Genomic DNA, 17034 nt, shown 5'->3' with positions numbered 1-17034 from the left:
TTATCTACTTATCTCTCTTTATCTAAATCGAATGTTTCTTTTTTCAATTAGGGAGGTTGATTCATAGACTATCTGAATTCATATTATTTCATAGGGAAGTTTTTTTCTTACGTATTAATAAAGCATCCAATGATTTCATATCCATCAACACATTGATTTATTCTATGATCATGATCAACACATTTCATAATTAGATTAATAATTTGATTATAATATAGGAATGAAATATTCATAAACATATGAAAATGGACAACACTCATAAATTATTCATATTAACAATTATCACACCAAAGTTAATCAACCCATTGAGTCTTTTTTTATGAACTACTATAGAAAAATATTTTAATAGGAAGCATCCAACTCTTCTTCTTTTTCCCCGCATCCTCTATTTATTTGGGGTTCTTCCCTATTTATACATTATATAATAGTTACGAAATTAAATTTGTTGGTAACTCCACCATTACCAATGTGGTATTAAGACTTCTTTAACAATAATTGTTATTGGTAGGTCTTCCATGTTGTGTGAATATTCAAAATTTTTGATATCCATGGGCTTCCCATATTATAGACCTATCACTCCCCCTCCAGTACTTGACCATCCAACCTTTTTATGTATTTCTTCATGTTGATGGTGTAACAGTTGAGTTAGACCATAACTTTGGAAGGGGTAGTGGCACACTTGTCCATTAACTCATTGTCAACATTTAAAAATTTTCCAATTTCATTAAACATGTCCAATTGAACCTTGGTTCTCTCGTTGAGCCTAAGTTTGATAGGCATGACATTTGGAATATATTCTACGCTTTCAAGGTCCCATTCTTTTACCACTTCTGCAGTAGAGGACCATATTTTCTTGCATATGCCTATAGATTCTTCCACAATTGTAGTGGTGGTTTGACATTCCGACTTACAAACATTAACTAGGGACTAGTCCTTTTCCTTTTCCCTTTTGCCTTTAGCATCCCAATACTCATTTTCCTAGTTAACTCTCTAGCCAAATTCCTTTATAGTTGTGTGTTGGGATTCCAATTGAGTATTTTTTTCACCAGTTATTGATTATCACTCCACAAAGTAGTATTGAATTTTCCCCAATTTTTCCACAAAATAGTTTTGAGCCTTTTGAGGTTCGTTACTAATTTTCAAACCTTATACTTTGATGACTTGAATATTAGCTTAAGCAATTCAATCCTACTAAACCTTCATATTCACCTCCCTTTCGTGACTCTTCTTGAGGGATTTATTTCAATGGCATGGACCTCTTTTAGATACACCAATTGATTCTCATGTTGAACCTTGAGAAACCTATACAGCATGATGCATTGCTCCTTTATCCTGTCTTGGCACTTGGTTTCCATCCACAACTTTTGTTCTTTCAATTTATCCTGCAATGATGTAACCACCTAGGTTAACCTCTCTACTTCCATACATAAACTTTGTGTCATTGCTTTATTCTCTTTAACAAGTGCTCCTAAAATCGAGGCAGTATCAATAGTGCCTTTCTGATTGCTCTCGAAAGAATTAATCCATATTATTATCTACTTAGAACACTCCCAGATAACTTCCTCTTCTACTGATGCTTCTATTTTTCTTCAATTAGGTACATTTTGAATGACGACTCTTCCAGAATTATTGTAGTAATAATCCCCTAGCTCAACATCTTCATCACTTAAATACATGGGATTCATTAATAGGCACATTACCTGAGTTTTTGGGGATCATAGAAACAAAGTAAATACAATTTAGATTAATGATATAGCTTTCGATCAGCCTAATCACTGGAGTATTTTCTGAAGAAATATTCTCTTTTTGGTAGGATTGAGAGGAAGGCTTTAACACTTCTGGCTTCGTCACCTTTGATATGATTTCTTCATTTCTTCCCATCGCTTCCTTTTAAAGTTAGCAATTTTATCCCTCATTTCAACTTTGGCTTGGGCTTTCTTTCCTATTATCTTTAGGCTTTATCATCAAGCTATTTCTTTTCTAAGGCTTCAACCTTTACATTTTCCTCTTCGTTTCTGGCTTTCTATATTCAATAAATCTCCAAAAGACACCTAACCCTTTCCTTCTCTCTCTGTTCTTCTATGATATATTGGATAGGGGACATGTCTACTCCCTCGATTTCCTCCATCCTCTTCCTCTCTTCCTTGTATGTTAAGACATCTTGAAAGACTGAGTCGTCGTGAAGGGATTCATGTTCATATAGTTGTGAAAGTTTTGTTGTCTTCCTGTGCTTTTTTATAATAACATGAAGGTCATGTCTCCAAAAAAACCCCTTCGTAGCTTGAGCTCCTTGATATTGTTTGCTTCCTTTTTTCTTGTGGTAACTTAATTAGTGAATAGTGGGAAATACTAATTGGGATGGTTGACCACGATGTTTTAGAATTATTTGACAAAGCCAACATTATTCTTGTTTTGACAACTTGATAATCAGTCCCTTCAATCCTCAATCAATCATGGACTAGGTATGGTATCAGATAGGGAGCTTCCAATACTTTAGGAGTTGGATGATCGAAGAAGATTTGGGTTGTTGATCATACTAGGAAATAGTCACATATTTCATAAAACAATTTAGGATCATGGTCGACTCATAACTCTTGATAGTAGATACAAATATGTGGTATTTTGGGTGTCTATCTCCAATTCATGCCCATAATTTCATTAGCATCCCAAAATGTGTCTAAGAGATAGGAATAAATATAAAAGGAGAGGCATGGTTCTTTATTGCTTTATTTATCTTTTGGAGAGGCTTTAGTGAATTTACTAGCAATATGTTTGAAATATTCAATATATGACTAGGACAGACTATTTATGTAAACAAAGGTAATTGTTCAACCTTGAAATGAGATGGATTTAACTCATCATATAGTCTACTCATCATGGTTTTTTAATTGAAGAATAGTGGTAATAGGTGCTGGGTGTGACACTGCTTGTTGGTGCACTCTTTAAACAAGTCATTATTCCACCACCATAATTTCAGTAATTTGATGAACTTAGGATTACCCATGAATAATTTGTAAACGACATTCTTGTTTAGCTTGATCTTTAGAGGCATAAATGATAAATTTGGCTGAAGAACTCAAGTTTTATAGTAGCTATGATTTCTCTTGCACTGCTGATTATGACCTCTTTCTACAAATCCACATGTTCCACTTCCCATATTTTCATTTCATTATAATTAATAATGGTCAGTATCATGGCAACATGATAGATATTAGACTTATATATATTACACATAGCATCGAATTCCTCATCTCCTTCGATGAATTGTTTTTTCCAAATACATCCTATAGATTTCTCCCTAGTGTGGGTACCTATCGACTTCATCAAAGACGTTGGTATTCATGAGTGGGTTTCATTTACAAATGGATCCTACACAACTTGTTTTCTGATATTCGACATTTTTCCTTTTCCTTTCCATGTTTTTGACATCTTTTCAGTTTCTGATGCCTTCAACACCTACATACAATAAATGAATATAATTTTTATAACATGTGTGCCATTCCGAATTAGAACAGTAATGTAGAGGTAAATATTATTATTCTAATGCAATTGTAATTAATCACAAGTAAACGGTCTATGTGGAGAACAAGTATGTAGCTATGGGGAGGAGAGGTCGAGGGAGAACTATGCCAATAAACAATTGAGGATGAGTAAAAATAATGTTTGAAACCTTCATTTACAAAACTTAATGGAAACTACAAGGAGGATTTAATGTGATCCAAGTAATTCAATGCATTAATTTCTATCAAACATTCGGGTTCATGTGAGAATTGGGAGAATGTGATCGAAGCATTCAACTCATAGAGCAGTGTAATCATGCTAATCATTTCTATCTGATGGTATTAGTTTGGAGGAAACTCATCGAAGTGGATTAAAGGGACCGAAAGGGAGAGAAGTCTAATGAGATGGGTTTGATAGTAATTAAGAGTAGGTGGGCACATTGGGGTCATTAATTTGGAAAATAATGAATGACACCCCCTATGAAGGTTTTCTACAAGGAACATATGATAAAGGACAAGGCCAATTTTCGATTAGAAAATCGAGAACACCAACGTTAGGAAATAGTATTTTGAGAGAACACTCAGATGATCATCGCTTGGATAGATTTGGACATGCCAAGTCCTTTCAAGAATTTGATAATGAGATTCCACATCTTGAAAGGGGGATTCCTATACTGGATCAATGTGTGGAATCTTCTTTTGAAACACTCTATCCCCCACATGAAGTTCCAGCCACTGATGACACTTTGAGTGATGTGATTGACAAAATTGGGAGACTCAATCTTGATTCAGCCTAAACTTAGTCAACTGAGCAACCAAGGCCATCTTAGAAAGGTCCTCCGAAAGGGTTGACAAAGACACTTGAATGTATTCATCCTAATGAGGTTGAAAATACAAGAACAAGAAATTCAACGAGGAAAAATGGAGGTGATGTAGAAGATTTTGACTCACCTATTGATATGTATGTTTCTTATGATTGTGAACTGAATTTGTCTTCAGATTTTCAACCGAATTCCTTCAAAGAAGTCACTTCTCATGATGAATGGAAAGAGAACTGATGCAAAAAGTGTATGATTCCTTGATAAAGAATGGCACATGGAAATTGATTGACCCTCAATTGGGAACCAAACCAATAGGTTTCAAGTGGGTCTACAAGAACAAATATAAAGTTGATGGCTCACTTGACAAGCAAAAAGTTAGGCTTGTGGCAAATGGTTTTGCACAAAAGGAAGGGGTCGACTATGAGGAGACTTTTGACCCCACAACAAAATGAGATACCATCTAGACACTCTTTTCCTTGGCAACTCAAAATGGTTGTAAATTCCATCAAATGGGCGTAAAAACTTCTCTCTTGAATGAAGATATCAAAGAGAATGTTTTTATGTCCTAGCAAGAAGGATTTTTTGTGAAGGGTCGAGAACATAAAGTATGCAAGCTTGTAAAATCCTTCTATGGCCTCAATCAAGGACTCGGAGACTTGTAGAATTCAATGGAGCATCTTCTGAAACTCAACTTCAAACATTATGATATTGATGATGCAAGTTTGTTTGTCAAGAAAGTTTGAAAAACAATTGTATATATTGTGGTGTATGTAAATGATCTTTTGAGGACAAGGAATAATGAGAGCTATATTACATCCATAAAGAAGGAATTGAGGAAAGGTTTGGAAATGACATACTTGGGGTATGTTCACTACTATATTGGTATTGAAGTAACTCAACGTGCGAAGTTTATACTCCTCTCTCACAGAAAGTACATTGGTGATCTATTGAACAAGTTTAGCATGGCTGAGTGCAATCCTTTGAGTACTCCAATGGAATAGAACTTAAATCTTGCATCCACTGAAGGAAAAGAATTTGAGGATGCAACAAAATATAGACAAATTGTAGGAAGTCTTAAGTACCTACCTACTACCAAACCAAACATTTCATTTGTTGTTGGAATCCTCTCCAGGTTTATGCAAAAGCCTTCCGAGGGACATTGGCTTGCTCCAAAAAGAGTTCTAAAGTACTTCACGAGAACTCAAGACTTTGGACTTAAGTATACATAGGTGGGCGACTTCAGATTGATTGGATACTCTGATTCAGACTTCGATGGAGATAAAGAAAATGGGGTATCTACTTCAGGTTATGATATGAGTGTTTCGATTGGGAGCTATCTCTTGGAGGTCATGCAAACAATTAGTTCTAGTATATTCCACAACAAAGGTAGAATGTGTGGCAACAATTGAAACAACAAAGGAAATTGTGTGGCCCAGGAAAATTCTAGAAGATTTGCAGGTGAAACAAGTGCATTTAAATCCACTCACGATGGATAACACTTATGCAATAAATTTGTCCAAGAACCCAAAGTTCTATGATCGAACAAATTACATCATTGCAAAATACCATCTGATGCAACATCATTCTCAGGCCCAATACGACCCATCTACGTCATTGTTCCACAAATGAGCATATTGCAAACATCTTCACCAAAGCACTTGGAAGAGAAAAGTTCGAAAGATTCATAATGATGCTTGGACTCACCAACATCCCTTTAGATTAAGGGGGGAATGTTGACACCTAATCCTTAGGAATTGGGTGAATATGTGTAAAATAATGTAAATAGAAAATAAGGAAAGTTGGAATATGAAGAGACGTTGGCAGATGAAGTCCAAGAGTCTCAACCTTAATGTAAAATCACAATTCATTTGAGGGGTTACCTCCTAGCGTGACAAAAAATAATAGTTGTTGTTGCTATTATGGTATTTTATATAGTGCATAACTCAATTAGAGTGCAATGGGGACATTTCATCAACAAGGGTTGCACATCCACTTGTTTGGATTTTCATCTTCCTGGCGTTGTTGTCTTCTATGGCCTGGATGAAGTTATGAAGTAAGATATTCATTGTATATGTTCTCTTCACTTCATTCATTTCAAATTTTCTCTTCACTTGCCAATTCTTTGATTCCAAACTAATTTTTTGTAATTGCTTAATTAGACATTCAACGTCAATCTATATTTATAAAGAGGTTATATGGAAGGTAGAATATTATTACCGTGAATGGCCAATTTCCTATTCCAATAGGCTATGTTAAGTATAGAAACACTCTTATGATCAAAGTGCACAATAATGCCCAATATAATGCTACAATTCACTCAAAATTAACAAGATTGATATTAATACATTAAATTTATTATTAATAATATTAAATCAAAATATCTTTCTACCAAAATAATTTACATGCTTAACTGAAGTGCTCTTTGCGGATTATGGTGATTATAATATATCTCTACATGATTTACAATGCAAAGGTCATAGCTAGCTATCCTCCTAGCAAACTGTAAAAATCATATGATTTGAGACCCAATAATTAAATTCATAAATATCTAGAATAATAATTTTAGGATTATATTATCTGTACCCATTTTGTCTATGTAGCAAACCTTGCATTACCCATCGGTTGCTTGTTTATGTAGCAAACCTTGCATTACCCATCGGTTGCTTGTTTATGGGATATAAATATTACAGGGGTCGCATATTCTCTGCGTGTGCCAGAGGAAATGGAAATTGAATATTAAACTTGTACAAATAATATGAAACCAAGATTTTTAACACGAGTTGATTGACGGTTTTTAATAATCCCTTATCCAATGAATACAAACCCGATTTGAAACGCGTAGGGAGTGTGAAATGCGAGGTAATGGAATGTGTATTTAAAGGTAAGAAAAAGCTAGGGTTATTTTTACAATAGGTCACAGCATTCTCTGAGTGGAAAGAAGAAATCGAGAGTCATCACAATGCGGTGAGATGAAGTGCTGTTGGCAATGAGGAAGAAAGGAAGTGAGAGAAAGAAAGAAAAACATTATTAAATTTAAAATAGAAAGGGAAAGTATAAAATTAGGGTTTGTGATAAATATTAATTTTCTATAAAACTATGTTGGTTGGAATTGAAATATTAAAAATTCACTTATTTATTTCTTAAACAAATTTGTTAAAAATTCAATTATTTATTTCTTCAACAAATTTGTGGAAAATATGTTCGTTGGAATTGAAATATTAAAGATTCACTTATTTATTTCTTAAACAAAATTGTGGAAAATTTATTTCAATATAAAATAAGATTTATTTCAAGAAAATAAATGTTAAAATAAATAATATTATAAAAAAAGTTTGATTATATGACTTAGTAATTAAGGGAAAAAAATAAAATTTAATTATTAAAATTGTGGAAGATTCATTTCAATATAAAGCGAGATTTATTACCATATAAAGAAAAAAATGTTATTATAAGGAAAAGAAGTAATATTATACCAAAAAAATTGTGTTTGTATACGACCTAAGGGAAAAAAACAAAATCTAATTATAGATTTTATATTTTTTGAAATTTATATAATATCTGATTACCAAATATTTTTTTAATAAATTCTATGACATCTAATTATTATGAGATGTTTTTATTTATTTTTTAAATTTATAATTTATTTATTTTTTAAATTTATATAATTATAGTTGAAATTGTGATCTATTGTTATGTAAAATGTTTTTTAAATGTATAAGTAGATTAATGTTGATTTTTTTTTTTTTAAATAGTATTTTTCATATTACATAAATTAAATGTATCATTCTGAAAAATTCATTTATTTAATATTTAAATCTGTTACAAAAATTTAGTGACTGGCATTTTAGGTTGATTGTTGATTAAAAGAATATTTTGGGATCTAATAAACATAATTCATGTCGAATTGAAAATCTAGGAACACTGGATTTTAAAATATTCCGAAAATGTACAATAAAATTAAACTTACAAATAAAAAAAATCGATGATTGATGAGATATTACATGATTTATGATTTAGCCTTCCAAAGTCTCATTCCATGATTTAGAGTTCGTGGGAAGAATCTCATACTCTAGTTTCGCATGGGAAAAGATCGTCCAAGTTATAATTAAATAATAATAATTTATTAAAAGACTTAGGTTCGACATACATGTACAATGAATTGCCCAGAAATTTACAGATGAAATTAAACATACGAATGTAGGCCGCAAAGTGTCCTGCAAATTTGGGACGAAGCAACTCATAAAAATTGAACATCATGAAGACTATGCCTCGTAGGAAACTAGCTCTGGGAGGCGGCTGTTGGGTATTTTTCAATGGGGAAAATACCAAAAACCAAACAAATATTAACACCACAGAACCAATGCTCTGTTTCCACTGTTCCAGGATCTTTGCACAGGGAACCTCTTAAAACAAAATGACTCATAACAGAGTATTACACAGCCATAAAAACATTTCTATTGATTAAAATATAAAGCCTGATACAAACTTCATCCTCTTTCACTCAGAGGGATTTACAAAAATTACTTTCACCCATCAAAAACAAAACTCTGTCTTTTCTCTGAGTTCACTGTGCTGGGTTTACTGCTGTAAAACCCATTTTTACATTCACTGCTGTGAAAAACCATTTTTACACTTACTGCTGTAAAATAAATCTACATATGCAGTAAACTTTACATTACATTTACTATTTCAGAAATACTTGAGCGCTCTTTTCTTTTGCATTTCCATGCAAATCCAATACATAAAAAAAAACTTACTTAAAACACATGTGCTCACTGTTTTTCTTTACGGATAACACTGCTGTGCATTATCCTCACACTACGCGCTCTTCATTACAATGAGCAACTAATTTTTATGCACTACTGTGCATACATTTTCACTCTCTCACAATACAATGTCAACTCAAAAAATGCATGAGCTCCACCATTTTTCTTTATGCACAACTGTGCATTCGCTGCTCCTTCCCTTTTTTTCGATGGCCAACACATAAAAAAATATCTTGCTCCCCTGCCTCGAGCTCATTTCACGCTCCAAAACATTAACACATTTTTTTAATATGAATACCATAAAAAAAACATAACGTGTACACCAAAACAAAAGGTATACCACGTATGAGCCCATCACCTTATTAAAGAGCCTCCACCAAAAAAAATACGAACAACCACCAGCTCCATTAATTCTCTTCTACGGCGGTCAACGGGAATCCTCACAAGCCACGCAAACTATTGATTTGATGCGGGTCGTATGCAGCTTCGGAGATCGATGGTGGAGGATGAAGAAGCAAATCCAACGGTGGAGATTGATATCGGAAGCCACCTTGTTGCTGAGCTTTACCTCTCGATATGTCAGAGATGCTGACGTCAGGCGAGAGCCACGTGCCTGCACCAAAACGCATCGGAGGCCAATATACGGAAACAACTTTTCATGGGAAGGCGGTGCGATGTGCTCTGGGCGGTTTTGTGGTTTTCAATCTGGCGGTTTTGGAGAGCGCAGTACGGCTGCGTTGAAATTACATTTTCAACACTCCCCTTTAATTTCAACTGCTGGGCATTCAATCTTACCCAAGCACTTCCTCACATCGAGGGATTCACCAACTGCTTCTGATGCAGTTCCACAAACAACAAAGTTGTCTTCCTCTTAATAGAGGGATTAACCTGAAACTGTGCTTAAGAGCACCTTCCTCATGACAGAGGGATTCACCATAACAATGTGCTGAAGAGCACCTTCCTCTTGACAGAGGGATTCACCTGTGACTATGCTGAAAAGCATCATCCTCTTGATAGAGAGATTTACCACACTATGCTGAAAAGCATCTTCCTCTTGACTGAGGGATTCACCATGACACTGTGCTGAAAAGCACCTTCCTCTTTAATAGAGGGTTTCACCAAATGACTGTGCTGAAAAGCACCTTCCTCATTAACAGAGGGATTACAAACAGACACTGCTTTACATGCCGTTTCAAAAACAAACAATCATTGCACTGTTGTGTGTGCATACTCATTACACTGTTCTTTTATGCTGCTGCATATTCTCTACTGCACTGTTGTGCCATCTTCTTTGTTGCGTCTACCCCACACTGCTGTGTCTGCACTTGCACTGCTTGTGCACTTTTCAAAGACGAAATACTCTGTCTTTTCTGGAACAATTACACTGTCCCAATTTACAAATTTACACTGCTGTGTGTAAACATTTCTTACACTCACTGCTGTTGCATATATTGCATATCAATTCAATGAACAACAAATTCATTACATTTACCATTACTGCTGTAAGGAAAATTTCTTTTGCATGTGCTGCTATTCAAAACTTCTTGTTGCTACATTTTTCACATTTGCATTTCTGTGTGCTTCTCCTTCTTGCCATCATGCTGCTGTCCATAACTTCTTGCTGCTGCATTTTTCATATTCACTGTTGTCCATATCCATAACCATAGACTGTCATCCCTGGGTTTTTATTCGCTGCTGCGTTGCCTCTTCAATTTGCACTGTCGCTGCCTTTTGTTTCATCATACTGCTGTGCCCATACTCTTGGCACTTCATTCTCCACACAAAAAAATAACACAGGCTGCTGCCTTTTCTTATGCACCCTTGCTTCACACAATCTTAGTCTTCATTCAAAATTTTTTTTACACAATGCACTGCTGTGCAATTCCTTTCATTTTTCTGCTGCCACACATTATCATTCACCCATGTGCATTAAAAATCTGCTGTCCCTGTTTTTCTTTATGCATTTCTTTGCATGTTGCATTGCATACAAAAAAAACATTGCATTTTTTTTACTGCTATGTATTGTACTCACTCTGCTGTGAGTGTGTTCTCTCACACTACATAAAAGGAAACTACCTTCCATTGCTATGCATTTCGATGCATGTGCACCACAAAAAAATTTCAAACTGCTGTTCATTCTAATCCATGTGCTCCAAAAAAAATTTCCAAACTGCTGTTTTGTGTTCTATCTTCCCACTGCTGTGAGGGTCTCCATGCTTTGCATTTTTCTCTTATCTCGCTGCTGCTCTTTACATTTCAGCGCTGTCCCCTTTTCTTCTCTTCTCTTATGGCAGATTTGATTTCATGTCTTTCCTTTATAAAAAGAAGTCTTCATTAAAGAATGACTGTTAAGACAGTTCAGCAACAAAAAATTACAAGCTCCCCTTTAATGTATGCTTGTCTTCTTTTGGCAGACTCTTCTCAAAACAAATTTAGATCAGTTGGGGAGTTCAAGGGGCTTTCAGGTTGCCTTTCCTTCCTTCTCCATACTTGTGTAACTTTCTTCTTCTGCATGGGTCTAGCTTGTGTAAGAGCCCATGTTAAGTTACAGTCACGTGCCATATGCCCAATGTTATGACACTTGAAGCATTCAACTTTATTCATGAATAAGAATTCATGATTTCTTCTTGTGAAATTATTTCTTGGAGATTGTCGGGGACCACAACATCTATCTCCATGAAATGCTCTACAGTCTTTTGCCATATGACCAAAGTTTGAGCAAGCATAACAATAACCATAAAATAAACTTTGGTACCTGGGAGATGGAGGTTTTCTTGATGTACTTCTGAAGTCTTGCTGCCTTGAGATCCTTTGATGATCACCATTGCCTCTTGCCTTCTTGCCATCAGCTACATTTCTTCTTGGAGCTGGTTTTCTGCTTGGAGCAGGATCTCTTCTATTGCAGCCTTCATTTTTCACCTTGTCTTTGCTGGAACTAGGAGCATCACCATCTCTCTTTGGCTTCTTCACATCTCCTTTGCTTAAAGCATCCTCATCCTTGTTTGAGGGTTCAGCTACATACCCAAGTCCTGATTTATCAAATGGAGATCTGTGATAGCTGAGCATATCATCCAAAGCTTGAGAGCTTTTCATGATCTTGTTCATCCCTTCAACCTTCTTCCTAAGGAGGACAATCTCTTCTTCTAACTTTTCACATACATTATTTTTCTTTGCTAGTTGTCCCTCAGTTTCTTCCTTGCTACGAGTAGCTTCAACTGCTACTATTTTGAAGGAGATAATATCTGTCTTCATTTTGGAGATTTCTTCATCTTTTGCTTGACTGCTCTTCATTTTCTTTTCAGCTCCTTGTGCCTGCTTCCTGGCTTCTTGTAGTTCGGACTTAAGGGAGGAGACCTCTACCTTGTACTGTCCAATCTCTTCCACAAGCTTACTTACTCTCATGTGCCTTTGTTCAAGTTGACTTGTCAAGGCATCTGCCTACTTCTTTACACTATTCAGTTGATTTGTCATTGATATGACTTCTTCATGATGTTTCTTCTTGCATTGGTCAAGTTCCTTCTTAAGCTTGGCAAGCTCTTCATCCCTTTCTTTTACTTGAAGCTTGATGAGGTCAAGCTTTTCATTCTCAGCTTCTATGATGGGTTCTTCTTGACTCATTGTCATGGTCAGTGCTCTCTTTGCATGAAGGTCATGCAGTCTGTCCCATATATCTTTTGCTGATGTATATTTTCCTAGATTCCTCTTCACAGAATCAGGGAGTTCATCCAAGATAGTCTTTGCTGCTTGTGCATCATACTCCATGGATTCTTTATCCATCTTGCTGTCATCAATCACTGACTCCCAGACTTCAATCCCCTCAAACATTAGGAAAGCCCTCTTCTTTATTTCCCATACATCAAAGTTTCCATCAAACTTTGGGGTTTCAAATAGAATGTATTCTAATGGATTGCCTTCTAGTTTAGTAGAGGAGGGAGACACATTTTTAGCAGGCTTGGAGGCTTTCTTCTTTGACCTTGCCATTCTTAACTAGGCTTCAAATACTTGACTGTGTTTTTTTTAATCACTGACTGTTTCTATAACAGTAACACAAAAGAAAGCTTGAGGAATACCTTAATCCCTTTTGGCTATGGCTTCACACTGCTGGAGAGCCTTCACAGCTGCAACAAGAGTCCTTCCTTCAGCATCTTTGAGCCTTCAAAGAGCCTGGACTAGCTCCGATACCACTGTTGGGTATTTTTCAATGGGGAAAATACCAAAAACCAAACAAACATTAACACCACAGAGCCAATGCTCTGTTTCCACTGTTCCAGGATCTTTGCACAGGGAACCTCTTAAAACAAAATGACTCATAACAGAGTATTACACAGCCATAAAAAACATTTCTATTGATTAAAATATAAAGCCTGATACAAACTTCATCCTCTTTCACTCAGAGGGATTTACAAAAATTACTTTCACCCATCAAAAACAAAACTCTGTCTTTTCTCTCCACCTGAGAGTTCACTGTGCTGGGTTTACTGCTGTAAAACCCATTTTTACATTCACTGCTGTGAAAAACCATTTTTACACTTACTGCTGTAAAATAAATCTACATATGCAGTAAACTTTACATTACATTTACTATTTCAGAAATACTTGAGCGCTCTTTTCTTTTGCATTTCCATGCAAATCCAATACATAAAAAAACTTACTTAAAACACATGTGCTCACTGTTTTTCTTTACGGATAGCACTGCTGTGCATTATCCTCACACTACGCGCTCTTCATTACAATGAGCAACTGATTTTTATGCACTGTTGTGCATACATTTTCACTCTCTCACAATACAATGTCAACTCAAAAAATGCATGAGCTCCACCATTTTTCTTTATGCACAACTGTGCATTCGCTGCTCCTTCCCTTTTTTTCGATGGCCAACACATAAAAAAATATCTTGCTCCCCTGCCTCGAGCTCATTTCACGCTCCAAAACGTTAACACATTTTTTTAATATGAATACCATAAAAAAAACATAACGTGTACACCAAAACAAAAGGTATACCACGTATGAGCCCATCACCTTATTAAAGAGCCTCCACCAAAAAAAATACGAACAACCACCAGCTCCATTAATTCTCTTCTACGGCGGTCAACGGGAATCCTCACACGCCACGCAAACTATTGATTTGATGCGGGTCGTATGCAGCTTCGGAGATCGACGGTGGAGGATGAAGAAGCAAATCCAACGGTGGAGATTGATATCGGAAGCCACCTTGTTGCTGAGCTTTACCTCCCGATATGTCAGAGATGCTGACGTCAGGCGAGAGCCACGTGCCTGCACCAAAACGCATCGGAGGCCAATATACGGAAACAACTTTTCATGGGAAGGTGGTGCGATGTGCTCTGGGCGGTTTTGTGGTTTTCAATCTGGCGGTTTTGGAGAGTGCAGTACGGCTGCGTTGAAATTACATTTTCAACAGCGGCGCTCTAACAATGCAAAGTTGTCATGTCGCTTGATCAAACTCAATCGGACATACCGCTTCTCTCCTCCAAACAATTCGCCCACTCGCCCGATGATGCCACCGCTTCTGAAAACCGCTGTGCAGTCTTCATCTTCATCTCTCTCGCATTTCTCCCACGCGTACGCTAAACAAAATAGTAATTTCTCACTATATTAGTAATCTCACAAAAAAGAAATCAACAAAACCCTGTTACAAACAATGAAAATATGTATACCTGGCGAAGGTCCAGTGGTGGTCGAGAAAAAATTGCAGTGACTAGAAGTCAATTTTTGAAGGGAGAAACGGTCGGAGCCACTGAAGATCTTCTGCAGTCTTTGCCATCGTTCTTCCATAACATCATAAGCATAGTGAAATAAAAGGTTATGATGCTTTTGATCATCATATGTCTTCCCCTTTTCCAATTTTGGTTTCTGGGAATTCTCCTGCGGCCCATAACCAGCTATTACTGTTTTCAATATCCTGCTTGCCCTTAGCTGTGTATCATGTGATACGCCAAAAGTATTCTCTAAAACGTATTCAGCCATCTTTTCGTACACATCGTAGTCTTTCACGATAGCCCATCTGCAAATAAATAATTTCTTAGCTCGTTTGAATGATACATAAAAACGATTAAGAGCCCTGATGATAATGAAATTTTGAAGTATTGTTTAATGAAAATGAGGAAGAAATGAGTAACCAGTACCCTAGCCTGCTTCCCCCGTGCCCAGTGAGTTTGGAGAGGGTGAAGAGCATCACATCCTTGTCAGCTGGCTTAGTGATAGCAGTATAGTGAGGCCAGTAGTAGGCGTGATCATAAACATTTCTCACATCTTTTCCCTGTAAGGCGCCTTGTTGAATAAAACCGGTTGGATTGTTCGGAGATGCTACAATTTGTACAAATCTGGTGGATTTATTGGAGCGATTTGCCCATCCCTTCGCGTCTCCCTTCCACATTGATTTGACAGAGTAAAACATTTCAGTCTGGGTTCTATACGCCTGCAAATGAAAATTACCATAATATTAGTGCCTGTATTTCAGATCCAGTGAAATAACTTGAGAAAGCTTGAGAGATGCGGCCTGGTGATCATACTCCGTAATAGGGTGCAGGTGCAACCACTTGTGCAGGGTGTTGAGCATCCTGCTTATGAGAAAGGCTATAAACTGCAGCGTTGATGAGCTGTGTAGAGCCAATTCCAATCACAATATACCTCCCCTCTGTCACTGCGTTTCCCACTAACGCATGGATCCCACGGATTTGGGTCTCCAGCTCGGGGGATACCACCACTGTTGGACCATCGAGTATGCTATAGCTCATCCGATACCACCCGGGCACCACTGTTACGCTCGCTTCGGCATTCTTGATCCAGAAGGGCTCAAGAAACAGAGGATCCCCACTACAGAACAATATTCAAGCTACCCTTTCGTCAGATTATTAAACCCTAATGAGATCTGGGAATTGAATTCAATTAATTTTTTGTTAATTCATAATGATATTCATGCTCACCTGTCAACATCCACAACACAGTCGACAACCGTTTGGGAACAATCGGGCCCTATATAGCATTCGTTACATTCGCAATTAAATGTTTTCCCCTCATCATCTGGCGCAATATTTAACGTATCGACGTGGACAAATCCATGGCCGGAGCAATGATGCGCTGCTGCTGCCTCTGCTTCCTCGGCGGCTCGCCTACTCCATGTCAGCGCCGGCAAATTATTATCACCCACGCCCTTTGGAACTTGTGCATCTCGATGCAGCTCCTGGTGCAAAGATGAGTGGATGGGAAACACAGACAAGAGAGCTACAAATAACAGATTCAGCAGAAGCGAAAACACCGAAAGCACATGATTCGCCAGTCTGGACTTCAATCGACCAGGAGCGCTATCAGCATTTGAAGTAACTGGGAGTTGTTGTTGGGGGTGGTCGTCCATCTTGGGATTTCATGTTAGAAACTGCTATTAGAAACAGCAAAAGGCTCATTGCTTTTTAACGTTAAAGCAGTTTCTAATCTTAATGTGACCCGATCTAATCTTAAAGCATTTAGATTTTATCCTAAAGCAGTTTCTAATCTTAAGCATTAGATCTTAAGCGTTGAATTGGTATATGATGGACGTACCAGATTAGAGTTAAATAATATATAAAGGATTGGGTCCTCTCTCTCCCACACAAGAGTTGTATTCTTCTCCATCAAGAAACACATAAAGGAAGTGTGGGCAAGAGGAGAGAAACCGAATTCTGAGAAGAAGAGTAGCAGCTGTCAGGAGACAGAAGACATAAGATGGCAGCCATTACATCTTCCGCTGTTAATCAAGGTATGTCATCTTAAAATCATGTTCTGTATGTGAAATATTTGGTATTGATGATCTTTGGGCTGTCAGTAAAGATTTTTACATTTGGTATCAGAGCCACAATCAATAACTGAATATTTCCTATGATTGCATGTAAATCAATCGCTCAATCTCAATCCCTGCCAATCTGCACGCCGAGCATTCTATGCTTATTATTC

General features: G+C 36.8%; 1 protein-coding gene across 1 annotated transcript; it reads right to left on the bottom strand.

Moving 5' to 3' along the window:
* Nucleotides 1-14499: 14499 nt before the first annotated feature.
* Nucleotides 14500-16459, bottom strand: LOC149249586 (tryptophan aminotransferase-related protein 3-like). Its single transcript, XM_089453413.1, has 5 exons — nt 16032-16459; nt 15618-15921; nt 15231-15523; nt 14763-15109; nt 14500-14672 (listed from the first exon to the last, which is right to left on the bottom strand). The coding sequence occupies exons 1-5, from the start codon at nt 16457-16459 to the stop codon at nt 14500-14502; spliced, it is 1545 nt and encodes a 514-aa protein (XP_089309539.1).
* Nucleotides 16460-17034: the final 575 nt, after the last annotated feature.

This window comes from Pinus tabuliformis, chromosome 7 (assembly GCF_031772625.1).
Source record: "Pinus tabuliformis cultivar Carrire ecotype Pingquan chromosome 7, CPIR1, whole genome shotgun sequence".
Classification (NCBI taxonomy): domain Eukaryota; kingdom Viridiplantae; phylum Streptophyta; class Pinopsida; order Pinales; family Pinaceae; genus Pinus; species Pinus tabuliformis.
The sequence above is the reverse complement of the archived record's forward strand: the minus strand, read 5'-3'. Positions and strand labels throughout refer to the sequence as shown.

Excerpts from the sequence above, each read along its gene's own strand:
- LOC149249586 (XM_089453413.1), bottom strand. The coding sequence starts at position 16,459 with ATGGACGACCACCCCCAACAACAACTCCCAGTTACTTCAAATGCTGAT. Across the intron at positions 15,524-15,617 it reads CACCTGCACCCTATTACGGA|GCGTATAGAACCCAGACTGA; the intron begins GTATGATCACCA and ends TTTCATTTGCAG. Across the intron at positions 14,673-14,762 it reads CACCACTGGACCTTCGCCAG|CGTACGCGTGGGAGAAATGC; the intron begins GTATACATATTT and ends TATTTTGTTTAG.